Below are 27,273 nucleotides of genomic sequence, written 5' to 3' on the forward strand. Positions count from 1 at the left end.
GGAGAAGGAGGTAACCACCGACTTGGCTGCTCCGCCTTCATTCGACGCTGCTCGCCTAGTCGCTGATTACATGCAGGCACACACAAATGCATACACACCGCCGGCCATCGTAATATCACTAAAGGTTGTGCAAATAGGTCTTTCGTTTACTAAACCATTTATCGTGCGGAAAAATAAAACTTATTAAGAAACCAGTTGCAAGAAATAACTTTATTTTTGTTAGATCTCTTTATAATTTCTTATAGGCACTCCCTTATTAAATAGTATTTGGCCAAATTATGATGGGCATAAAATATGATATGCTGATCCCAAACAATTAAGAAACTACGTGTATGGTTAATACATTCATTTTTTTTTTAAATGGCCCTATAAATTGTAGATAATTTAATTCTTCTTATCAAACAGTCAGCTTAATAATGTAGGTAATGTAGCTTTGTATTGTAATTTTAACTCGAAAATAATAATTATAATCGAGTTCCCAAAACTACTTGTTGCACTGCTATTGATGCGCCCGGAGCTGTATCGGTGTTTGTGTCATTCGCGTCATTGCATGTTCACCAACGCATCGCCAACTATTCCGCAGCACCGCCACCCTCCTTCTCTCTACCCCTCCCCCAGGAGCTACTGCACCACCAGTAGTCGCTCCTACTGTGCCACTGGCTCTTTGGCTCTTTCATCATGGCAATTGGCGTCACTGCCTCACTGACTGCGACGACGACGTCGATGGGGACGGCGACTGCAGCCGGCTGTAGTTTGCATCATCACCTTGTGCCGTTGTCAGGGCATTGGCACAGTTTCTACACTCACACACACACACTCGGTCACACCGACAACAGCCGTGCACATTTGTTGTTTTCCTTTTTTGTTTTTTTTTGTTGTTGCTGCTCTTCGCTGTTTGCCTCAGTTTGCTTTGCTTCTATTTCGCCTTTGGATTTTTCTCGTTTTTGCTGCCTTTGCACATTATCGATAACCAGCTGGGCAATCGGTAACGGGATTTCACTTGATAGCAGGACTTTAGCAGGTAAAGCCTGTACGTGATGGTGCAAAATATGACGATGTTTCTATAGAACTTTTAATTTAAATTTAACGTATAACTAGCATATTTTTTGAATTGCAATTTTAAATAACAAGATAAACATATTTAAACAGGAGTTTTCAAAATATAATCTTACGTATACGTTATATATATATACTTACGTATACTTAATATCGTTTCAGAAAAATTACGTATACGTAATGAAATATTTTAACAGATACGGCGTACACGAGTAAAAATTTAATTTCAATTATAAATATATTTTATGGAACTGGCAAATTTAATTTCAAAATTAATTTGTTCAGTCAGTTGTATAAACACAAAAGATCAAAGTGGATAATAAGCTTAAAAAGGCCCAAGGAAAACTATCCTTTGATTTTACAATTACTTTGCAATTTGTCTAACAACAAGCCCATGTCCTTCGCTTTGATTACTGCCTTGGCTGTAGCTGTGATTTAGTTCATCGATTTTCTGTTACCTTATTCATTCATAAACTGACTGAACTACCGAGTAATAGAGACCACCAGGTAGCTAAATGGATGTAATCACTGATTTATATTTATTACTCCATGCCGATTATACGGTTCCCCTGGTTGATTCGTTGACATTTACCTTTGTGCAGTGTGCATTCTAAAATTCTGAGTAGAAAATATTTGAAGCCACCTCAAAGAGGAGGATCACCAAGTCCTTAACAGTAGGATAATTAAAACTCCCGACGGAAGCGGTTTTGCTGATTGCGGCTAAAAACAATCTTGACACTTACCGCATTTACCAAGGCGGCGGAGGATGCAACGAAAGCTGACGACAACAGCGAAGAGGAGGCGACCAAGTCTGGCGTTTCACTCAAATGGAAATGGCTGCAACAAAGAGATAAAGATTAATTACATAATGAAGTCGGGTAAAATGTAAGTGGAAATAAAGGGAATCCTGTCCAACAATGTTTAATAAATTTTTGTTTGGTACTCCGGGTATTTAACTTCAATAAGAAGGTAGAAGAGCAGGCTTGACAAGCACATAGAGTTCTGATAAAATATTTAGCTTTTGGGATAAAATGAAGTAATACAAAATGAAACAATTATATTTGTTATAGCTATTATTAGCTATCACTTTATCAGTAAAACAAGTCAAATACCTTGAATGAAGCAATATTCATTTGTTTTAAAGCCATTTTGGGTGGCTCTATAAAATGAAAAAAAAGGCTCAAAGCCCAGGCAAATTAGGAGTCATTTACATGGTTTCTGGCTTAGTAACGTTCCAGGTCCGGTGCAAAAATTATGCAGCCTTGGCAGCAGCTTTCCCGCTCCTTTGCGCGATCCAGGAAAAGCTGTTCTGGCTTCCTCTCAAGCCACACCACCCCCCACCCCCTTGAAATCAATGTCTCCGTCTGTCTGTGCGCAAAAATTACAAAGCTTTTGAGGGTCGCGGTGAGGGACAAAGTTTAGCACTAGCACTAGTTTGGCATTAGCCAAGCCAAAAAAGAGAACGAGAATTCTTGCTTGCTCTCTCTCGGAAAGGAAAAGCTCGCTCGTTGCAAAAAAAGCGTATATACGAATAATGTACATCTGTGCGATTTTCAACCTCAAGTGAACCAAAACGAGGCGGAAAAAGAGTGGAAATGGGAAGAAGAAGGGTGAGCTGAACTCGGCTGAACCGCACTGAACCTGCCCCACGGAGCTGGGCCATTGGGATAGGTCCAAGTCCTCCATGCCCCTGTGTGCCTGTGTGTGTGTGCTCGCTTCCCAGTGTGAGAGAGTGCTCGACTGGGGCGGCTAAAATAGTTAAATGCAGTGGCTCGGTCTGTCGGTCACTTGCCCAACGCCCCACCCCCTGTCCTTCCTTCGCGAAAAAAAATACAGACCCCCACAGACACATGGAAAACTGTCCTCAGCTTTTTTGTTATTATCTACATTATTTCTATATTTTGAACATAACATCGAAAAAAACTACAGCCACATAATAATAGCATTGGCAAAAATATATTTCTGAACTTGGAGCATGGAACCTACAAATATAGTTAAACCCTTAAAAAAAAAAAATATTTTATCAATTTAAAAAATCGATATCATATTTAAACCAAGTAAGGTTAACATTTAGCCGGAAACGTTTTTAAAATAATTTTTAAGTCAAAATCAATTTTTATACTGCTGTTATTATACATTCAAATCATATAAACCCAAAAATGCAAAATTCTTTATATATAATTTCGATCTGTTGATATTTCAAAGATAATCTCTAATTAAAATTAATTAATTAATTAAATTAAAATTAAAAAACAATTTTAAATTACAGAACAGTGCAAAAAGTATAAAAAAAATTCAAGTTTTGACACCTTTGACCATTTTTGAATTACTATTGTAATAAGCAAATAATATTATTTTATTGACAAGCACATTTGATACCGATTTTCTCATAGTGAACCTCTTGTTGCCTTCCCTTCCCCCCGCCGGCTCTTTCACTTTTGTTTTATATTTTATTGCCTTGCTGGCAGTTTTTTTTGTGCTCAGGTTTTTTTGTTGTTTTTCAGATAGAACTGCAACGCCCACCGCCCCTCTTCCCTTTTCGCCCCATTCAGCATTTTTGTTTTCATGCAAAAAGGTTGAAGACCTTTCACCTACTTTTTGTGTGTGCTGCTTCTTTCTTGGCGCTGCGTTTGTTGTTGCTATGTTTTTGTTTCGTTTTTGATTTTGTTTTTTTCGAGTGTGTGTGTGTGAATGTGTTTTTTTGTTCTTTTGGGGCAAGAGAAAAGTTTGCGTTTTAAATATTTCAGCGAGCGAGATGGAGCAATACAGCGGCGAAGAACTGTAAATGTCTAGCGGAAGAAGCAGAGCGACAGAGGGGGAGGGCGATAAACCATGATAGGTGGCAAATGCGGGTGGGTAGAAGAAGAAGAGGGAGATAGAGTTCTCATGTTACGTATACGTATATGTAAATCATTTGAGTCATTCTGTGGGTGTGTGCGTGTGTACTTCTCATATATTTAGAACACTTTTTTTGCAGTTTGTTCGGTTTCTGGTGCTTGCCTTTGTTCTTGTTATTGCCTTTTGCAGCTTGCACTTGTGAAAAAGATGAAGAACAGAACAGCGGTAAATCTAAAAGGAGAGGGTACGGTAGAAAAATGGCGAGCCAGATGATCACCTGAAATTTTAAGCTAATTTTTTTTCAACTTTATATATTATCACTAAAACATTTCAACCCCATAATTTTTATTATTTTAGTTGTTAGTTACTAAAATATATCTATTCAATGTTGTAAAACAAGAAAAAAAAAATAAAGGAAATGATCACATTTATATGCAATGCATTTGTTACATTCTTGTCTATTAACTCTGTTTTCCTTTCTTTATTGAGGGGTAACATCATTAAAAGTGTTTAAAATTAAAAAAAGTTTTCATTTGTAAAAATCAAAACTTTAACTGCAGATTTAATTTGCTTCGAAATTAGTATTGCTTAAAATTTGAGCATATGTACATATGTATACAAACATATATAACTATAAAGTCGTTTATTGTCAGATTTTAAAAAGAAATATATAGACTATTTTTTTTAATTTGTTTATACTCTTATTCGTAATTTAATTTCAGTGCCCCATAATTTGCATGGTAACTTCTTTTTTCACAAGGGATACTATTGGAGGTCCTTACAGTCTAGACTGAACCACCCCTCAGCCATTTTACCCCCTTCAACCCCTTTCCCCAAAGTCGTGCTCGCTCTCTCTCTATTTCCCCCCATCGCTTCCTTTCTCTTTCTCCCTGCGCTTTGCATGTTCCGCTGCTTTCTTCTTTTGTAATTTTTTTTTGGCAATGCCAATCGCAAAATTGTATTTAGGTCAATTATAAATATTAAACGCAATTAGCAATGAAATTTTCAATTTCATTATCACTGAGGCTACCGTCGCTGCCGACGTTTGCGCAAAAACAGAAAGAAATACAAAAAAATTTTAAAAAATCGTTGAAAATGCCGACTGATAAGAAATAAAGAAGAAGTAAACTATAGCATAGTACTTTTTGGGAGGGGTTGCTGGTGGGCTTGGGTTTCTTTCGACGCGATCTCTTCGTCATCAGAGCGCTGGTTCCGCAATGTCAAGACTGTTGTGACCTTATTGGATCGAAACCCGAACTTGCCGTATTTTGGCAAATTAATAGTGCGATTTTTTAGCAACAAAAATAATATTATATAAACAGAAATTTAATTAAAAGCAGTTTATAACATCAAGTGTCATCAGAAACCATTATAAATGTCAGTGAAGTGCAGAAATGGGAGAAATCCGCTTTCAGGAAGTTGATAGTATTTATTTAGTAAGACCAAATAAAAGGCAAGACCGCAACGGATATTTTCATTTCCCGAGTTAATAGAAGAAATGCCTGACCATATTTCAGTTTGCTTATTTGATTCGGTGCAAATGCAATTGTGTTATTCGAAAAGTCCTTGACAAATGCCAAGCGATGACCAGGGATTGCCAGCACTCACACACACTCACGAAAGCCCCGTAAGCCCCATGAGCAACCCCCAATAACAAACTGCAATAAACCCCAACCGCTTCCACATGTTCACTCTGTCTCTCTCTCCCTTTCAGCACGTTCTTTGACTCGAAATGACCTTAAACTGGGTTAAAGCTCGCCAAAGCTACCTCGAAAGGGGCGGTTTGGGGGCGTGCTGCAAATTGAACTTTCTGTGCAACAGAGCATAGCCAGTGAAGAAGAGAGAGGGCACTATATATCACAAAAAGAGAGCGGAAGAGAAGCGGTTTGTTTGCCTAAATGCAACTCATGAATCATTCACACGCATCTATGAATATGCAAAAGTGAACCGCTTTGAATGCACAATGAATATGCGCACACATACACTCACTAAAAACCACTACACTTCAACAGCAGTGCAGTCACATATTTGCTTATGAAAACACAAAAGACGGACACCTGAAGGCATGCCAGAAACAATTTTACAATTTTTTGCTATGAAAATTAGAAGTTTCAGCCGTTTTATAGCGTAAGAAAAAAGGATTTAAAAACGGCTTCTTAAATAAATGATATTTAAAATTAAAATAGATTTAAAATATTTACATTTTAGCATTTTATTTTATTTAGATCTATACTTAAATGTTGAATATCTGCAAAACCAACACTGCGTATTAGTAATAAACTTTAAATGCTTTTCAAACCCAATTTCAAACCGCTAAAAGTGAAAATAATTGAAAATGTCATAATATTTTAACTTGTTTGTATCTAACTATTAATTTTGTGGAAATCTTAATACAGAAACTAAAGATATAAATTAAAGTCTTTACCTATTTTATGAAAAGCATGAAAAACCCCAAAGAGATTTACTGGAATGTATCTTTTAAAACTAAGCATAACCCTAAAAAGCTATTATACCGGCCGAAAAGGCCCTTGAAAAGGTTGAAAGCCTCAAAAGGGACCCATTTAAAAGCTAGTTTTAAACAAAACCTTAACCAAAGGTTTTTATTTATTTGCATTCGCACATAAATACAGTTACCAGCTGGCAGCTCTTCTAATTGCCTTGCATGTAATTCATTTTCTATTTGTGAAGAGAAAGTAAAAACAAAAAAAAACACATACACGTACACGTACACGTACACACTCATGTTCATCACTCAGTCACAAAAACAATCTCACACCCGTGCATCAATACATTTTATTGCTCATCAAAAATATCAAAAAAAAGTTCGTTTTCTATTGTTGTTTTGCCCTTCTTTTCTTTTTTAATTTTTTTTGGTGTAGGCGTTAAGCTGGCGACGCAGTCAAAAAGAGAAAGAGATTACTTTTAAGCTTGGCTTAAGTAGTAAAAAAAAAACGAAAAAGAGCTATAGAGCAGAACATTTGAGAGAGCGCACTAAAGGTGAATGACTTTGGGTAAAAAAAAAGTTGCGCAGTCAGCTCATTTTCTATTTCTTTTTATCCCCTTTGTAGCGCCCCTCTGGTTCATTTAGTTTATTCTCTCTCTCTCTCTCTCGATAACAAAAATGCAGGGCATTAGTTCTGTTTTCATAGTGTTGTTTTTATGTTTTTCATGTACAGTGAACGCTCGCTAAAAAGAACACTAATGATGGTATCTGAGACTATTAAATTAAAACAGATTTAAACTTTTCGAAAGCTATACTGGTAGCTCATCTAAAAATGTGAAAAGATTTTTTACTCATACATACGTATTTTATGCTTACGGCCAAAGTGCTGGCAAAATATTTACTTTCAACTCAAAAAGTAGCATTTAATCGTTAAAAGAAAATTTATCTAAAATCAATTTATTGAAGAGACACACCAAGACATTATTATCAAAAATAAATATATTTTTAATTTTCTTTCTTTCAAAGAAATGCCTACGTCTTAAGGGAATACTAAACGTTTCCTCTTTACTAGCGATACTCACGTTTAACGTATTAATTTTCAAAACCTAAAACTATTTGATCAAGGTGTTTAGAACTCGATACTTCATTAATTTTTATCCCAAAATTTTAGTTAATTGCGTGGTGTTGAGCTCGAATCTTTCGTAAGAAAGTTCTTCGTTTGCAAAGCTCTTATAAGTATGCAACTTTTTTTTCGTACGCAGTATGATACAATTAGTTAAAACCTAAGCTGACTTGTGTCTGTTACTGTAAGGGTTTCCCTTTTCAGAGCGACCACTGTAATTTGGCTGCCAGAAAACGAAACGAAACGACTACTTTCAGCAAGCAGAACCAGGAGAGCGAGCTTTTCAACGACTTCGGCAAACGGCAATGACAGTGTAGCCGTGCCTCGTACATTACATTCTGCCGCTGCCTTAGTAGGTCAACAAAATTCCGGACAATGGCCTTTCGCTTTCGTCGGCGGCCGCACCACTATGGGGCAGACGACCACTTTTTGTGGCATTAAGAATCAATAGCCCTAAAACGGAGATACAATTAAGGGTTTTTTATGAGTTAAGCTCTTGACAACGGAAACCATGTTTTACATTTTTGTCTCATTATAACTGAAATACAAATAATAGAAGTTGTTTAAGGCAGTAATTTGAAATATTATTACAAAAATATATATTTTATTTAAATATTTTTTTTATTTTTAATATAAGGTAATTTTATAACCATTTTGTCCAAATTTTTTAAACTTTAGGTAAAAAATCGAATCGAAAATGCTCAAAAAGTCCTCAGTATTTCAGAAGTTGCAAGTCGAAATAAATTTATTCAGCACGATTGAACAAACTTTTTTGCCAGAAAATTGGTTTGTTTTCCCATAGTGCGTTGACATCGGCGGCGGCAGCGCTGCAGCTGGCAGAGGTTCCAAATGTAAATAGAAGCTACGGCAAACACAAGCCGATGGCGCCCACCACCCAACCCCCCCTTTCTACCCAATCCCCTACTCACCACATACCTCCCGTTGCCCCCCATTCAATATGGCGACAGCGACGCGACGATGAACATGAAGATATTTCAGTCGCCGCCGTCGCTGAAGTTGTTGTTGCTTTCGATGGCGTAATAGGCACATGCAGATCCCCACAGTTGTATATGTACATATGTATGTGTGTGTGTGTATTAATGGGCATTTAGTCAAAATTTCCCAACTGGAACTTTCCCAAGTCCAAGTAAGTTGAGACACTAGATGTATGTATATTAAATGATTGTATTTCTTGGGAGTGTATAGATGATTCCAAAATAAATCTAATATTCAAAATAAATCAAACTTGAAAAATTAATTCGGTAAAAGATTAACTTGTACTTAGCTTTAAACTCCGCGTGTTACCATATTAATCGAATACCCAATCCAATTTGAGCACTATTAAATTAAAACAGCTGTCTTCTGCCCTTTAGGTAAATGCCAAAAAACGAATCACTATAGCCATGTTAATAGAATTTGGCCACCATCCAATCCGTCTAGTTAGCCATGAGTTTAGTTTGGCCTTAGTGTCACTGCCCGACACACACTTCAGTTCAGTTGGAACCAACATCCGATATACCCAGACCTCGATCTCTCTCTCCAGAAAATAAAAACAGTGAAAAAGGATAATTCCCAGCCGAACGGAAACCCCTCAGGTATGTGTGTTATGTAGGTTAAAGGGCAGCGTTCGTTGCACTCGCAAACTGAAGGACAGCAGCCCCTAGTGGGTGGTGCAGTGGGTGGTATCGCTGGGTGTGGGGTGGCCTTACATAAAAGTTGAGTGCGGAAAAGGGATGCGAAAGACGTCCCAGCGAAGTCACGGACTTTGGAGTGTGCTTGAAGGGGCGGCGACAGGGAGCACCACCCACTGGGGTGCACTGCCCACCCACCCCTTGGAGTCTCCCCCCCCCCCCCCCTAACATTGCATATTTATGAGGCTACACGGAAAGAGAAAAAAACAGACAGGAAAGTAAATTCGTATGTTTGATATTGGGAAAAATTTAACTATTATTGGTGACAATACTAAAAGTGACGTCTAATGTCAAGCTAAAGGTGGAGAAACATCGATGCATCGATGTTATTACAAATCAAGCAATCCTATAAAAATCAATCGTCATTTTTATATTCCAGATCAGACATTCATATTTTAAAGACATTCTTTTAATTATTAAATTGTTAAACTAAATCGTTTCCATTAAAAGCTGTAACTAGCTTTCGAGGACTAGTGTTCTCTGACAGTTTTAGATAGTAATTATCAATTCGCTCCAAAGGAAGACATCCTGATTTTGGTCCAGTGCACACGGGTTTGTTTGCTCCGTCTAACGAAGGCTGTTGGCACAAATTCGAAACCTTTTTTTTTTTATTCAGCAGCAGCAGAAAAGATGCCTATCCTTCGCCGAAACAACATACAGCAGCCAATTGGACCAGATCAGGAGGAGCACAACGGGCCCGCTATTCCTGGCGACGCAGGAGCAGGCGACATGGCCCGCACCAGGGCCAAGCGGACCAGCTCCACTTCCCCGTCGCTCTGGTCGCTTCATCGCCGCCACCAGAGTGGCAACCATAGAGCCTTGCGCGCCATTGTGCCGCCGAATGAGCCCACCATGGAAAACTACTTCCGCCAGGTGGCTAAGCAAGACAAGACCACCAGCGCCAGCATCCGCGTGAAGATCGTACTCTTTTTGGCCTACATCCTGGTGCCCAGCATCATGAAGCTGAACACGCACCTAGAGTTCAACGTGCAGTGGCAGCAGATAAATTTTTTTAAATTCCTAAAATTCCGGCGCCTGGCCATGACCTTTGCGGGCAACGTGTGTGTGGCCCTGATCAGTTCCATCTTTAGTGCAATGGTACCATTCTACTGCGTGCTCAGAACTGCGCGTCCGAATCGCAACAATCTTGTGGTGCCCAGGGCTGATGGATCATTGGTGAAGATGCCCGTTAATATTAATGCAATGTGGGTCGGTATTTTGCCCTACGTGATAAGCTTGCTGGACGGATTTGGCCTTTTCGCAAAGGAGACTTGGGTGGCCTATAAAGACCATGTGTTCACCATAGCCGACACCTACAGCTCGCTGCGCGTTCTGATCTACTTGATCCACGCCATGCAGCTCTTGTTCGCAATCGAGCTAATGCTTTTGATGGTCCAGGGGCTATTTGGGTTCGTGCAAGCCGTTCGCCTCTACATATTGATCGCCGGAAAAGATTATACCTACGCGGAGCAGTTCAAACGGGTAAGTATTATGGTTGGGCTTATCCCATTAAGGTATCCTTGCTTTTTCCATTACAACTTGCAAATAATTATCATTAAGTGATATAATAAAAATCACAATTTAATGATTATTTTCTGAGCGGAAATCACACTTCGTGCGAAATTTTTTTGATAAATAACCGTTATTTATTGAGCAATATATTTTTTATAAAAAAATTTCGCTTTAATTTGGATAATTTTTTTTGTGCTAGCTTATTAAGCGAACCAAAAATTAACAATTTCAAATTATTTTTTGTTTTAATAAACCATAAGGGTTTATATTGCATATAAATAGTATATAATTCGGAACGGGCCGGATTAGACGATTATATCATATTGCTCCCATAGGAGGAATAGGAAAAGAAAAAATTATAACCTCGGTGTTTATCAATTTATTCGACTATACTTTCAGATAAAGTAATAGTTTACTAATTCACAATTACGGACTTAATTTTATTTAAACCTGACAACAATATCATTGATTTACGCATAAAAATCGAAATATGTTCGTTATATGGCATTTTTTGTTTTAGCAATATCTGATTTCTTTCTTTGTTATTTTATAAATTACCACCCACAGCGCAAGCAGAAGAACAGGCTGTGGTTTATTCCAACCTTAGAAACAAAGGGCATGTACCACACCCTCAAAGACCGCATCCTAGGGTATTTCCCGCCTGAACAAGCGTAACACTCCAAGATTAAAATCAAGAGAAGTCATGCCAGCTTGCCAATTCAATCACACTCCATCGAATGTCAGGTAAGTTCGGTTAACAACAAAGCCTTTAGAAATCTACAGAGAACATTTTTTTTAAATCGTATTTAGTTTATTCTCTTATAAGAATGTATATTTAAGAAGATGTACCTAATTCTAAGATCAAGCTTGGTTTTAATACCAAGCCCAACTACGTTTGAGTTTTCTCCTTCGAATATTTATTAAATCAAGGTAAAAGATTCTTAAAACTTACCGCTCGTTACTCCCGCTTTTCGAATTTTTGATTTTGATGTTGCTGCTAGTCTTGAATCGATCTTTAGTTCGACCGTTTGGGATTGTGGTTGGATTTATAGTCGATCTGAGCACGACCAGATTTGATGGTTTTATAAAGTTTATATCAAAGCTGTCAATTTTCTCATTGACACGTTTTCTTTGCAAAAGCGCAAAATGTTGGTGGCTGTAAGAAAGATGCAAAAATAATTTATTGTAGTTTTTTCGATTTTAATTTTATTTGTTATTTTAATTATTTACAAATATTTGGAAAGTGCTCAGAACTTGTTGGTTGCGGTCTTGACTTTGAATTAAGCAAGTGCCGCAACCAGCAGCGCCATCTATGTGAGTTTTACCAAACACTGGTGGCGCCAGCTAAAATTGTAGTACAGTGCGGCTTATGTTAGTTAACAGAGTTGATGTAATGTTGGGAATGTAGAAATGTAAAAAACATGTATAACATTACAATGTAGGGACGTTTTGTTAAATTTTACGCGTATTTTAAACTTAGGGGGAAAAACTGGATTTCTTAGCAGTTTCGCTAAATTGTGTCAATCGGTTTCATTAACCCCAACGATATACATATGTATATATGTTTATAGATATATGTGCAGAGGCAGAAAGGTCAACAAAGTACGTTTCATGGGCGCACCACACATGCAATTCTGTTTTCGTCTTTTTTGTTTTGATTGTTGTGTTGTTCGAGTTTGAGGACTTGTTGTGATTTTTTATTTTTTTTACTTGTATTATTGGATTTTACTTTTAAAGTTTTAATAAAAAGTTTACAGGTTTTTAAAATACATACTTGTTTTAACTTTGTTTGTTTTGTTTATGTTTGCTTTCTCCTAGACGAGGGATGTCCCTCATTGTTGGTATTACAACGCCCACCTTTACAACCTAAGCACCTGCTTTCTCCTCCCCACGACAAACTCGGGTCATTGCTTGGAATTCTATATCCAAGTGTCTTCGTCTTTCCCTTAGTACTCAGTACAGTAATAACTTAAAAACAACTTTCCCTAATTAACACTAAAATAAAAATTCAAAAATCGTTATGTGCTAAGATCATTTACAATAAATGTTGCTTTAGCAAAAGCCTACGTTTGAAAGACCAATCGCTACAGTCATCACCCGAGGCTGCTACGTGTTCACTATACCGGGCACCCACTTCACCTCAGTTGCAACTGCAAAAATGCGGAAGAATATGTAACGCAATGCAGAGGGGCTAGGCATCACTAGAAATACGAAACGAAGAGGAATAAATGGAGAACGAAGAAGAGTCAGTGGCAAAAAGAAAACAAAATTAACTGCAAAGTCTGGCGATCGCAGACAGCTAGAAAAATAATTTAAGAAGAAAGACGGGCTACAACTCCGAAGATTTGACACTAAAAGATTTTGAAGAATGACGAAAAGTTTTAAATTTCGCTAAAAACTTAAATGTTAAACCACAATATTTATAGTTTTTAGGCGAAGGTACATGTAGGGATCTCTCTTATTTATGTCAAGCAAAATAATCTTATATGTCTGTCGACAACAACTATTTGTTTTTCTAAAATTGTTTTTCCGAGCTGATCCAATACTTGTCAGACTTAAATTAATACTTTAAAATGCAATGGATACTTAGTTTTTCCTATGACACAAGCTTAAGCTACAAGGACTACTCTGGGAGATAATTGTATTGAAAAATTGTAACTTCTACTCTAGGGGTAAAAAGTTTAAAACGTTAATTGGAGGACAAAGACTGAATATAATTTCGAAATGTCATTGGATTTTTTCAATGAACCCCAATAGCTCGATGGCGTAACCCTGTTGCAAGCCCCAACCCCAAAGGCAGGTGCAACAACAGTTGGCCGAGGGCAGGTTCATCCTGTGGGACATACCCGCCACCCTCGCCATGTCCCATAAAAAAAACCCTAAAACGAGACGGAGAATAAACGGCAAAACAAAAAATGTAAAGGCAAAGGCGCAAAGGCAACCGGGCGCATGCAAATAAAAATAGATTTTTCTCGGTATATAGGATAACGACCACCAACGACCCCAAAGTTGGAACGCCGGCGTCGGACGGTGACGTCGGACGCAAATGCTCTCGGGCAACGACCGGCAAAAAACAAACGCAAACGCATCCAAAGTTTGCCTACCCCCAAGCAGAAGCTGCTTCTCCAATCGCTCCCCATCTGCCTGTCTCTATCTCGTTCTACTTCCCTATAGCCCTCTCGTTCTGTTTTTGCCCGTCATTAGGGTGGACCAGTGTGGCGAATAGCTATTTAAGAATTGAATCCTTTATTTTAAAATTTGCCTTAACGCATATTATACCCCTACTTTGTCGGTATTATTTTTAAAATACGGAATATATGAAAATATTTATTTTTGCCAACTCCAAAAAACAAGCCCTGACAAAATATTCAATGCTCATAAGTAGTCTGGCCTGACACACTTGATTTATTAAAAAATGGGTATTTCAAAATATTTGAATAATCGAGAATAGTTTTAGACCAAAAGGACCACCCTAATGTTCACCTTCCCTTCTTTCGTGTGTTTGTCGAAGAGAGAATTCTCTCTTTAGATCCTACACTCACACATACAGACACACAGGCACGCAAGACACGTATTACGTATACGTAGGGGTTGCTGACCTCTTCTCAGGGTCGCCGAAGGTTGTTGAACTCGCTGTCTGTCTCGCTCGCTCCCGTTTGGGACCGGCCCTTGTCTGTTGACGAGGGTCTCTATGCTGTGTGCTCCCTATTTACCCCGCATGCCCCTTACACCCCCTTTACCCCTGCAAACTTTTTGCGGCCTGAAATGTGTGCTGGTCGTTGGCCTTTCCTTCAGCGCCCTCGTCGCCCCCTTTGTCGCTCCTTCGTGACGTAATGTGGCAACAGGGCATTCCCGATTGCCGCTGTGCTTCCTTTTCCTTCGGCAACAACCCCGCCAGCCCCTCCTCCCACCTTCTCCATTGTTGCCGCAGTCTTTTGTATTCCCATTTATTCGTTTTTTTATTTAGGGGAAGCGAAATGTAGGGCTGCCGCCGATGCACTCTGCATAGTTCAACATTGTCTGAGGTTAGGGTTGAATGCTCGACGGGTCCGGGTCCGGGTCCGGGTCCGAGTCCAGGTCTGCTCTGCTCTACTCTGCTCTGCTTTGCTCCGCTCTTTTCTGGTCCCGAGCCAATCCAATGCAAACTAAATATTACGGATCCCAAGCTTAGCCATTTTCCACGCTTGGGATACTCCTTGTATTGGTATTTTTCTCAAGTTCGTTTGTCAAAACTTGGTTTTCAAATACATTCAGTTAAAACATTATCGCTTGACATAACCAAAAGGAATAGTTTAATACAGTTTAACTTTTTTCGTCCAAAAGTGTAGTGTTCAATAAAAAAACATTTAATACCATGTAGTGATGCAAAAGTAGCAGTTTGTATTTTAGGTAATTTACGTAATTTCTAGAAGTAATTTTTTCTACGATTTTATGTAAGCCCCAAAATAATAATAATAATAATAACATTGAACTATTTAGGTTCTAAAGTGTTGGCGAAACTATGGTATTTACATACATATTTGATTTTTGATAGTACCAGTTATGCAAAAATCATGTTAGCTTGAAAATTTTTGGGAGAGAGTTTACTTTTAAATTGATTCTATACCGTTTGCGGAAAAACTGAAATTAGGTAATGCCCAGCTCAATTTGCATGTTCGTAATCTTTCCAATTTCACACTAGCCCACAGCAACTTTTTGTATCTGATTCCTCTAGGCCTTTAACACTTCTTGTCCTGCTCCTCCCCCTTCTCTTTCTTCCGCCCCTTACGCCTCCCCTGTTCCTCATATTTTCTTCACTTTTTGCTGTCGCCTGGTTTATCAGTCGGATGGTTGGCGCGTGGTTAGCTTTTATCGGTCATTCGCCTTCTTAACCAAGTGTGGGAGAGGCAGAGTAGATGAAGAGAATGGGAGAGAATAAGAGAAGAAGAAGAAGATAGCAGTGTAAGAAGGGTGGTGAAGGAGGAGTGGGCGGAGAATCTAGGAGAGTGCGTAGTGGTCAGCAATGCGTCACAATCAATCACAAGCAGAGCAAAAGGGAGAGAAAGCAGGGGAAAGAGAGTGCGGTTGGAGGAGGAGTGGGGGAAGGGGGAGCGAGCGGGGCAAGAGGAGGGATAATAAGAAGGAAAAAGCCATGACCGTGAAGTTTAACGCCCTCCGGACAATGTTAACGTCGGCGTCGAGGCTGGCAGCGCTGCCCACAGTCCACAATCTGCAAGATACATTCCACAGCGCCACCTTTCGCGATCCGCATTTCAATTTAAGTTCCACGCACAAAAATATAGAAACGCTAGTGCGTTAAAGATTTCCTTAATTATACTGACATTTTTAACTTCTCGCTTCCCGCTTTTATACTTAAAAAAATGGCTTTGCAGAAAAACGACATAAAAACCGCACTCTTAAGCCGTTAACTTTTCTAAGAGAAATCATTTTTCGAAAATGCATACCTCGAAAGGTTATTAGTTTGAATCTCTAAATTTTTCAAGATTTGTACGAGTTTAAACGTTTATTGGTCAATTTCAAAAACAGAAAAATGACTTTAAAACAGCAGTGCTAATTTATTAACTTTTCATTAAGTAATTCAATTAAAAAAAAAAAACACCTCTAAGTGTTTGCATCCTCAATCTCTAAAAATCTTTGTATTTTTGGATCGTTTCTTAACACTTTTCAAATTAAATTAAAAAAATAATGACTGCTAAACACAAAACTGAAAAGTTAAAATAAAATTAGAAAATTTTAAAATTTCTAGACGGCTATCAAAATTAGGTTTCACTTCTCGGCGTCTGGTGGTTTGTTGTGCCTGCTTACGAAAAGGGCGAAATTAAGCGCTCTTTTTGACGTGCCACCCCCGCACTTCCTCCACTCCTACGTCTTTGTCTGTGTCGTCGGCAGAGGCAGCGACTGCGGCAGCGACGTTGTCGTTTTTGTGGTTTGACATTGAACTCGAAATTGATGCTCCGCTCAGTAAATGCGTAGGCCAATCCGCCTCTCTTGGCCAACACCACCCACTCGCTAGCCCTCTCGCTCTAGGCAGTTCCAGCTTATTAGCCATTTCGCTTTGCCACCTTATTTCCGTTTTTTTTTTTTTTTGGTTTTTGGTATGGAGGGCAAGTTCAGTGAACTTTCGCATAGAAAGCGCACAACAGAAATCTCTTTTTTTCGGCTTTGACTTTCGAGCTTACCGAAATATTGTTGGTTGTGTGTTTTTCTGTTTGCGAGATAGTGTGGGAAATAAGGTGTGTGAGTATGCTAGCAATTAGCAAGTGACAAAAGACTAGAAAACGTTTTTTAAACAGTGATAAGCAATCAAAAATTACTGAAAATGGAACACAATTTGTAGTTCTCATTACTTACTTCTTTGAAAATTATAATTATATTATATTATTCCGACAGGATAACTGATATACTTCCATATTCTTACAGTTACATATCAGTATTTTATTCATGAAGAAAAATATTGAAATAATTTTTTAATAGTTTAATAAGGTTTATTTAAATAAATATAATGTCGATTTTAGGATTACAATTTTACCCAATGGATATTGATAATTATGTTTTTTTTCTTTACAGATCATAATCGATGGATTCTTTGGCATATTAAACACGGCGATAGATAAAATAAAACTGAAACTAGTGCATCTTTAAGATAGTTTGTTTAGGTTTATTTTAACAATCATAATATTAATTCCATGACTACAAATTTACTCAGTGGATATTGATAATTTTTTTTTTACATTTCCATTTTCCCACAACCATTACAAATTATTGTTCGAAATTATGTGCGTCAAATTGCAATGAAATTGTAAAACTTACATAATGGTTTGCAACGTTATTATAAAGGCTATTCCCGCTATTTGATTTATAATTTTAACAAATTTGAAAATAAAAAAAAAACATATTTATTACACAAGACTGAATAATTTTTTAATTTTATCTATATTTTGTTTTCTTTCGGAATCTCTTATTCCCCTAATACTCTTTCAATAAATCAAATAAAATTGACCCATCCACATAGCAACCTTTTTTTGTTGCTGAAAAATTAATCAGAGACTTTCAATTACATATTTACATACACATGATTATATGTTCACAAATACATATATAGTACCGATCATGAGATTTTTTTTGGGAAGGAAATATAGATAATGCAAAAGACTGAGAAAAATGTTTATAAAATCGGCTAGCAGAAAACTAACGGAATTGGTGCGTGTACATTTAAAGTTTTTTGTTTTTTTGTTTCTCCAATATGCTCCATATACATATTCAAAGAAGCGAATTAAGTTCATAAGCGACTAAAGAAAAGACCAACAGCAACAACAATGGCACAGCTCAAGAGCGTCGACAACAGCAAAAACAGCGACGACCAATTTTATGAAAGTCACAGTCAAGGTCAACATGCGTGCGAAGTGCGAGCGGGACAGCACGAGTGCTGGCAAAAAGAAAGAACCGCGGATCTTTTTTGTTAATGTGTATGGAAGGTTGGAGTGGACCTAGGGCGGTATGAAGTATGGAAAGCCAATCCTTTCCTAGCTAAAATTATAGGTGTATAAAGGAATTAAAAGAAAATCCCTAATACATAACGTTGGATAATTTTAACTTTGCAATGAATATTTTACATAGCATCAGTGTAAAATGATTTTTAAGAAAAAATTTTAATTTTTCAAAAATAAAAGTTTTAGTTGACCAGCTCAATTTGAATGCATATTTAGGTATAAAATAAAGATATTGGCGATTATTTCCACATCAACAGGTGTCAGTGAGTTGTATTATAATTATATAATTATAATTTCCCCGATTTAGATCCCATCCGGTCCACTCCATGGAACATATTTTCGCTTTGCTTTCTATCTATGATAAGCACACAAAGAATTTCTTATTCGCACGAATGCGAAAGAAAGTGTGTGTGCTGGTGTGAGAGTGTGGGAGCGGGAGCGATCAACAAGGAAGTGCGCGAAAATCGAAGTAGCCAACGAAAGGTATAAAGCAAGAATCGCAGGTTCAAAACGGAGCCAAAAGCAGGCAAACAAACGAAATCAAATCAAAAGTAATAAAAAAATGACTCACTTGATCCCCACGGCACACCGACACCAACAGAGGCGCAAACGCACACAGCGCGCGCACACACAGATACAAAATGGCTAGGTCGGTCGTTCAACCTGAATTCAAGAGAGCGAGTAAGAGAGAGATTTTATATTTTTTTTGCTCTTTTTCTGTTTTGAACCGGCTTTTTTTTCGTTTCTCTCGCTCTTTATTTCATAACGCTTCTGGTTTCAGTTTTCGTTGTTGTTGTTGTTTAGGGTTTAATGACATTGCCGGTTCATCTTCGTCGTTGTTTTTTTTTCCTTTCCTTTCCTCCTCTTCTCTCTTTATATTTTTATTTTTATTCGTATTCGTTGTCGTAGTTGTTCTTTGCGGCTTGTTTATTTATTCTTGTAAGGCAAATAAAACTACTACAGAAACAACGACAACAACAGCAGCAACACTCAATTCTACTGACTGTACAGTAAAAACAAATGTAGAAATAACTGGCATTTACCGAAAGAAAGCTGAAAAATCCCACCACACTTACCCCGAAATGAGGTCCACACATAAACCTTACTTTTAAGGTTTCACTAATTTTAAACTACAATCCGCTAAAATTATTATTATTGTATTTGCATCTTTGTTGGTTTTTTGGATTCTTGGCTCCAACAAATGACTTTACGTTTTTCTTTTTGAAAAAACATTAACATGTTCAACCATATTGTAACCATTTCAATTTTTTTGTAACTTCCTGTCCGTTAATCTTAATATTTATTAATATTATTTAAGGTGGTTGACTAACATATTCGAAAACGCAATTGACATTTGTATGAGATGTGCAAAAATAACAAAAACAGTAAGAATTGCTGCAACTTTCTGCTCTGCTGTATTTTTACTTTTCTGTTGCTGTTGCTTTTGCTGTTGTTGCCTGCCCCCGTCGACGCTGCTTTGCTTCCTCTTTTTGCTTTTGCCTTTTCCTTTTTTGATTTTGTTTCTGCTTTTGTTTTAGCGCGCTCACAAATGTGTGTTAGTTGGCGGTCATTCACACTGAACGTGCCCTTTTTGCTGTTGTTGTTGTTGTTTTTTCTTTTGGTTCGTTTCGTTGTGCGCGCTCTCCGTGTGTGTGAGTTGTGTATGTGATTGAGTGCGTGAGAGTATCTGTGTGTGGAGCAACTTCAACTTAAACTTGACGTTTAACATTTTTGAATCTTTTATTCACATTTTTTTTCCAAATCTTTGTCGTATACGTATCTTTTTCACCACATATACAAGTGAGTGTGAGAAGCAAAATATTTTTACAAGTTTTTTTTTTTGTTATATGCACTGCAATTTGCATTTGAGCTGGATTTGACGTCACGTGTTACGCAATTCCGCAAAAACGACTAATTTAACCATATCTGCTTAAAAATCATCGAGCAAAAGAGACAGCAAACGAAGGGGGAAAGCATAGGCGAAAGCACAAAAACCAACAAAAACAAGGGGGCGGATTGGTAATGGAAGTAGTGTAAAAGTAAAAGGTCATTGAACGAACATTGTACCTATTTCTGGTATTTACACACACATTCCCTTTACCACATTGATGTTCTTGTGTATAGGTGTTGGTGTGTGGGCGAATTGTTATTACTATTCGCCAGTTACAAAAAATACATACACAAAGCGAACAAATTAAAAGAGGAACCCAAACACCGTATACCAAAATTTCAAATACTCCACACAATAACACTTACCTTATAAACAGGGTATTACAAATGTCCCTTTCTCTCGAAGCAGGTATCTTTCTCATTACAGCCCTTGTAAGTTCATTTCCAAAAATTATAAAACGTTTGGAAACATGTAAAAAGGTATTTTAGCTGAAGCCGATGTTTTCTTTTCAATTTTTAAAGCTAATAAAACCTCTTGGCTGGAAAAGGGCAAACTGAGTAATTTGCTTTTTATATTCCGTACTCGAACAAGTCAACAACCGAGTGGAGAAATTGGGGAAATAAAGATTAAGTGAAATGGTGAAATGGTGAAATGGTTAAATGGCCGAAAGCTAAAAAGCCAGAGGCGAAAGATCGCATCAATCACACCAAATCGGATCGGATGGAATTGAATCTCGGCAGATACGTTTCTTGCATTCTACGGCGTTGCTTATTAGTCCAGGACTTATCTGACTGATCATCGTCAGTCCAAAGGCCGCAACGTGATCATTCCATTTCTTCTGCTGGCCAAAGAAAGCGGCCAAAATTGCTAAGGTTGCTAAAATGTCGAAGCGAAGAAAGAGCGAGGCCAAGAAAAGTGCCAACCTGACTTAAAGTGCATGACAGCCCAACCAATATCATATCGGTTTGAAAAAAAGGTGTTCAATTGTGACCCCGAACAATGTGATTCATCGGGGTATTGGGAAAGTGCAATCCACGCGGAAGTCAATTTTAAATTCCAGAGAACACACGCTCAAGGTGTTTCGTAACTTTTGAATGACGCCAGTTTTTATACGATTATAATTCTGGACAGAGAAAGTTCTGAAACCAATATTAAACAAGGAAGCATATATCCTTGCAGCTTTTTTAAAAATTTAATTTGATTTGCAGCTCAATTATTCGATAGTTCTTTTAACAGCTTTATGATATCGTTTTCCGATCGTTTCGAAGAACTAAAAAAAATTTAAAAAACAGCAAAGTTATAAATTTGTTTGATTTATTTTTCCGTTTGTTCCTATGGGAGCTATATACTATAGTCGTCCGAGGATCGTTCCGACTTATGTACTAATTGCAATAGAAAGACAACTTTTGGGAATGTTTCATGCAGATAGCTTTAAAACTGAGAGACTAGTTTGCGTAGAAACGGACGGACAGACTGACAGACGGACGGGCAGACGGACAGACGGACATGGCTACATCGACTCTCCTAGTGATGCTGATCAAGAATATATATACTTTATAGGGTCGGAAATGTCTCCTTCACTGCGTTGCAAACATCTGACTGAAATAATAATACCCTCTGTAAGTATAAAACAAAGGTTACGAATGTCCAACAAATTACTTCATGGACAAATTTTCTAGGAATACTTTGTATACTAGAAAGAGAGAATAAAACGTAAAGAATGTTAATGTGTTTCTATACTGCAAATGTATTGGGATCAGTATATTTCGATTTCGGGGCTTTAAGTTTATTAGAAGATCATGAAATCTAACATACGAAATTGAAAGGATATTAAAACTTTGATTTCCAAAAAAAAATTCGAAATGTTTCAAAATATTCCCCAATGGGAGAAGTCGAGCTGATGAATAAGAACGCAATCAATCCAACAGCACATAATTAGTAAACATGACTAAGGGATAGGAAAGCGCGGAACAATGAGGGGGAAATGAGGAGAGAGTCGATAGGGAGACAATAAGAACTTTATCGAGGCACTGACCCTTGGGTGATTTATACATTACGTATGTATGCATGGGTAGTACTGACTTCACAAACCCTCCTTCTCTTTTTGCTCCCCTCTTTCTCCCACTCCTGTCCCTTTCTTCCTGTCTCTTACCCGTCACTATGCATAATATTGTCACAGCTATCAAATGGCAAGAAGAGCAAGTAAAACGACAAACTACAGATAAGGAAAATTCCTTCTTATTCCTTTCAACTCAACCCGAGATTCGATAGGAATCAAGCAACTGTGAACCAAGTGGTATGTGACACAGGGAACGGAACGTGGCGAAGAAAGCGGAACGAATCGGAACGCTTGTGATAAGCATGTTTACGTATGGAGTTCTCAGGTGCATACCCACCTTATCCCAAGGGAGTTATTGTATAGGCGCTAAATAAACTCAAAGTTCGTTGGCATTGATTAAAATGCAAGGAGAAACAAAATGAAAGCACACAAATCGAAACAAAATGAAATGAATCAAAAGCGACAACCACAAAAGGTTGTAACGCTAACAATATATAACAAAAGTTTTATAAAAAGGAAAGTTAGAGCAAGTTTCCTTCGAAAATTGTTGTACAAAAATTAAGGCAAAAAATAACTACTCATAAAATATATAATATGAACAAATTTGGCCAAGCGAGTATTTAAGGGTAAGTGTTTGTCGAAGAGACAAACAAATATAAGGAGACCTAATATTCAATAAAAAAACTGTAAAACATTGTTGGTTAGCTAGACCAATATTTAACGTCCATACAACTAAGATCAAAAGGAATCTATATTTTGTGGTAATTTAAATATTTAAGCTGAAAAAGCTATTCTTCACAGTTTTCCAAACTGGAATTGGAAATTCTTTAAAAAACCACAGTGTTTTATTAAAGAACAAGTAATATTAATGCTTTCGACATTTAACAGCTGGCAGAATTTAGGATGCAGCTATAAAAGCTATTCGATTTTAGGATTTCTGGGTGCATGGGCATTTTCCTGTATTTTCCCTTAATTGGCCACCCAATGTGCGTGTGTGTGCGTGTATGCTTAAACCTTTGCCTCCCAATCTTCCCACCCTATCTGCCCATCTCTTTCTCGCACGTGTATGCCATGTAAAACGGGGGTTACATGACATTGAAACCGAATTTGAAGGTTTCAGCGTTTTGTGTCTCTGGACTGGGTAAGTTCTACTGCTTCGCCAGAAATACCTACGAAAAGAAAAACATCAGAAACGAAAAATAAAAAATGAAAAACGAAAAACTGAAACCAGAATAAAGCGTTGCCCCTTTTTTACGGGTTCTTCCTTGTTTCTTTGCTGTAATGGCGAAATATACACAAATTTTGGAATCTCTCTGACGCCCTTGTCACTACATTTTTGGTCATTGGCCTCGCACGAACACACAGATACAGCGCACACTTGCAAAAGTACGCCAGTGGCTTACGCTGAAGGGAATCAGAGTTTTGTTGGCTGGAACACCAAATACATATGTATGTTAGTTCCCCAATCCTTGCAATAACTATAACCAATAAACTGGGCAATTAATCTAATTATTCTCATGCCGTATTATATTGGAAATCTCCTGAGGAGTGAAACCCCCTTTCAGAAGATACCGCCCACACCCCTGAACCCATACATATACATATACCAATATAGAGCCATTTGGGACTTGGTAACAAGCGGCAGTCGTAATTCGAAGAAGCAGGGAGCAAAAATAAAACAATGCCAATGCCTAGACCTTACCGCCACCCCCCTTACTTTCTGGATACACCCCTCGGGTCCCCAGCCCTGTGGAGAGTCCCCAAGTTCCAGGCGTTGTTATCGTGCGTTCGCCAACCCACCCGCTACTTACAAACACACACAAATCGGCAATCAGGAAGAAGAAACCAGCCAATAATGTTGGGGTCAAATTAAAACCGCACTTTAGATTCCCTTTACCCATTAGTTGGTAAAGGTAAACTTTTGGAAATCTTTACTAGAAATAATATATTAATAGTAAAAAGTGTTCCTTCAAATTACTGGAAATCAATGAAATTGTGTGTATTAAATAAGAATTTGTATAATGTCACAAAATGACATGAAACTGATCAAAGGTTCTTCTTTTATTCTACTACTTTCTTTACTTTTCGATTGAAGTGTCTTTAGGTATTCACAGTAATTAATTAATTAATTATTAATTAATTAGTTATCCTATTTAAATAACAATTTTCCTGAGATTCGGAATATATTTAAAAATATATAAATGCAGCTATAAGTGCATTCAACAAAACCTTAATCAACAGAATTAATCGAAATTTATAAATGCTATCTTACTTTATTAATAATTGTATTTCGAAATTCACATATCTGACTTAATCTAAAGAGTAGGGAAAATGAGGGTGGAAAGTAAAGCCCTGGAATAGGGCATCTGGGAAGTCGATGATATAATTACATTTTTTGTGCCATCAAAATCGTACTCATCGACATTCAGCATCAACGATTGTTTATCAATGTGTAAATAAGCAGCGTTTCGTACCGCTCTCGTATTCGTTTTTGTATCTGTGTGTGCGTTCCCAAAAATTTCAATAGCAAAGGTCGATGAACTCGCGCCAGTGCGCGAGAGAGAGAGAGAGAGTGGGAGAGGGAGCGCACATTTTTTACGTTTCTGTTCCGCATTTCTCTGAAAATTTCTCTCGTCTCTCTTTGGCTCGCTCTCTTCGGCTGCGTTGTTGTTGTTAAATTTGCGTTTTCATTCATAAACAGAGAGCGGAGAAATTTTTTTTAGTTATCTCGGCCAGGCCAACGAACCGGGCTCATGTGCTCCCTGCCCCTGCCAATGTCCACCCCTTCGTGAACTTTAAGGCGCAGTGACTAAGCGCGCCCTCTTAAACTCCTAAACTTAGGCCCATTCTATAAGGCAATCCCAACACAGACACGCAATTATAAAGCCTCCCGGATTATTGGTCAGTAATTAAAGAGTTGCGCGATGTGGTAAAGTTCCTTGGTTATGGAGTTAAATATTATGGGTAATGTAAGGCCAGTCACCAGGCACATGTAATTAATTGGAAGAATACGTTCTCTCTAAACAATCTTAGTTAAAATTTATTTATATTTTATATGCTGATGCGACAAGACTAAGTATTCTATTATTAAATCGGTCACTTTGCAAGAATATAAGCGAGTTTATATTTTACAAAACTTAAGATCCAATACACAGGAATAATATATTTATTAAGAAAAGTTATATTCAACATTCGATAAAACTTTCATTAAGTTCTAAATGTCTTACCCTTGTAATTTAAACGTTTCATGAAATTGTTAAATTAGGGAATTTTAATAGTTTATTTATTTAGGAAATAGAAGTTGCTTTTTGAATGGCGCAAAGTATTAAATATGATATGTCTGCATTTGACGAATGTTGTTGTATTATTGAAGGGCTAGAAATTTATATGGTGGTGGAATATGGGGGCACTCACTTCAATTGGTCTCGTTGCAGCGGTGGCATCTTTGTGGCATTCGGCTGGCGCTTTTTAATGGCCAGCGTTTGCGAATACCGTTGATCCTGGAGCCAAAAGCGATACGGATATCGATGGTGGTGATGGAACTGGGGTGATATCCATGCTCCGCCAGCAAGCGATCACCGAATACCGTTAGAAGTTAATTTGCAGTTGGTTTTAATCACTTTTTTTTATAGCTTTTTGTTGTTTAACACTCAACACAGCAAGACACAAGCTCTGCTTCTTTTTCTTTGTATTTTTGGGCGTTTGGGAAACTTTGGATTTTAATAACCACTGTTGTTATTGTTGTTGTTGTTGATGTTCACATTAGTGTATTTTCTTACGTTTTGTTTTGCGCCTGTTGACTCAAGATTTAGCAGCTGTTGATTTTTTCCTGGGCTTTTTAGTTATATTTGCATTATTTTTCGGATGGGGGGAACGTCAGCTGCAACAGAACACACACATAAAAAATATAATTAAAAAAAAGGTCAGTGGCAAAGTTGCATTATGCATTTTAAGCGCCGCACTCACACTGACACACACTCAAAACAAAAACAAAGCCAATTTCTTAAGATCTTTAAAAACACATATTTGTATTTTTGTTGTCTTTGTTAATTAATTTTTTTTAAATATTTAATATATTTTTAAAAAACATTTAAGCTTTTTGTTGCACTTGTCATATGTCGCACACACACACAATGCACTTTGCTGTAAGAGCCGTTAAAATTTCTTTGATATATCCAATCTTTGGTGGTAAAAAAAAACAGTCGTGGCAACAAAAAAACGAAAAAAAAAGTTTTTTTATTTTGTTTATTTCGAGGGGCACCAACAACGGAAATAACGTTTGAATTTCGAAGCGTTTGCGGTTCAAGCGTTTGCGGTTGGAGTTTGCGTTCCGGGCGCGAATTCGAATTTATCTGCAGCTCGACAACAACAAAGCGGTAGAGGTGGCGAAACCTTGATAGAAACATCGATAAGCTATCGGTGTCGTCGATGTTTTCAAAACATCGGCTTCATCGATGATTGGCGGGGTAACTCAATGTTTTTCCATCTCTATTCTGCTTTCCTTCTGCCGCAGCGCAATAGCAGATTTCCCAACAGAAATGTTAAGAATTAACGTATTCCTAACATAAATGTTAAAGAGTTAAGTTTTCGTAACAGAAATGTTAAAAATCAATGTTTTCCTATCAGAAACTTCATTTTCTCGCTAGGGTGGCGAAGCATATATCCCAGCGATGTAATCATCAAATGGTTGAGAACTTCGATAAGATAAAATATAACATACATAAATGTTATTGGGCTATGAGGATTTCATTTGACGGATTGACGGATTAAAAAAATTTATATATAATTGCACACCTTAGCGACGCTGAAAATGGCTTTTGGCATTTAAAAATAAAAATTAATTAAATTATTATTGTTTTACTTTGAATGAATGAATGACCCACAGTGCAATGATCCAAATGCCAAAAATGACAAATTAAATATGATAATTTGAGTTATAAAGGCAGTGGTATATCTTTAAAGTCTTCTGGCTAAGTTCTATAAAAATCTGTATTTAAAACTTGGTTTGTAATTTGGGTCCGATTTCTTTAAATTTTTATGATGTAACCCCTTCCTAAATCTGCGAAAAAATCGTACCGAAGCAAAGTCACCAAAAACCTGCAGCCTTAAATCTACTAATTGTCTTTCAGGCTTCCGACTTCAGAGTGGTATATCTCGAAAGTCTTGTAGC

At 37.5% G+C, this 27,273-nt stretch overlaps 2 protein-coding genes across 4 annotated transcripts; one reads left to right on the forward strand and one right to left on the reverse strand.

Annotated features, from left to right (window-relative positions):
* Positions 1–388: 388 nt before the first annotated feature.
* On the reverse strand, positions 389–26,461 carry LOC128264705 (uncharacterized). Of its 2 annotated transcripts, XM_053000341.1 has the most exons (5): positions 26,192–26,450; positions 25,518–25,983; positions 11,616–11,819; positions 1,800–1,893; positions 389–1,069 (listed from the first exon to the last, which is right to left on the reverse strand). In XM_053000341.1, the coding sequence occupies exons 2-5, from the start codon at positions 25,544–25,546 to the stop codon at positions 917–919; spliced, it is 480 nt and encodes a 159-aa protein (XP_052856301.1). In that variant the 5' UTR covers positions 25,547–25,983; positions 26,192–26,450; the 3' UTR covers positions 389–916. The 2 variants fall into 2 exon arrangements, 1 of the variants encoding a protein (XP_052856301.1); XR_008268758.1 differs by lacking the exons at positions 389–1,069; positions 1,800–1,893 and adding an exon at positions 11,376–11,440 and having other exon boundaries at positions 26,369–26,461.
* On the forward strand, positions 8,921–11,370 carry LOC128264698 (uncharacterized). 2 transcript variants are annotated; one of them, XM_053000332.1, is made up of 3 exons: positions 8,921–9,055; positions 9,771–10,633; positions 11,231–11,370. In XM_053000332.1, the coding sequence occupies exons 2-3, from the start codon at positions 9,782–9,784 to the stop codon at positions 11,336–11,338; spliced, it is 960 nt and encodes a 319-aa protein (XP_052856292.1). In that variant the 5' UTR covers positions 8,921–9,055; positions 9,771–9,781; the 3' UTR covers positions 11,339–11,370. The 2 variants fall into 2 exon arrangements, with proteins under 2 accessions (XP_052856292.1, XP_052856291.1); XM_053000331.1 differs by having other exon boundaries at positions 8,930–9,055; positions 9,768–10,633.
* Positions 26,462–27,273: the final 812 nt, after the last annotated feature.

This window comes from Drosophila gunungcola, unplaced genomic scaffold (genome assembly GCF_025200985.1).
Source record: "Drosophila gunungcola strain Sukarami unplaced genomic scaffold, Dgunungcola_SK_2 000076F, whole genome shotgun sequence".
NCBI classification, from domain to species: domain Eukaryota; kingdom Metazoa; phylum Arthropoda; class Insecta; order Diptera; family Drosophilidae; genus Drosophila; species Drosophila gunungcola.

Excerpts from the sequence above, each read along its gene's own strand:
- LOC128264698 (XM_053000332.1), top strand. The coding sequence starts at position 9,782 with ATGCCTATCCTTCGCCGAAACAACATACAGCAGCCAATTGGACCAGAT. Across the intron at positions 10,634-11,230 it reads ACGCGGAGCAGTTCAAACGG|CGCAAGCAGAAGAACAGGCT; the intron begins GTAAGTATTATG and ends TACCACCCACAG.
- LOC128264705 (XM_053000341.1), bottom strand. The coding sequence starts at position 25,546 with ATGCCACCGCTGCAACGAGACCAATTGAA. Across the intron at positions 1,894-11,615 it reads AAAAGCGGGAGTAACGAGCG|CCATTTCCATTTGAGTGAAA; the intron begins GTAAGTTTTAAG and ends TCTTTGTTGCAG. Across the intron at positions 1,070-1,799 it reads CCGCCGCCTTGGTAAATGCG|TTCTATAGAAACATCGTCAT; the intron begins GTAAGTGTCAAG and ends TTAAATTAAAAG.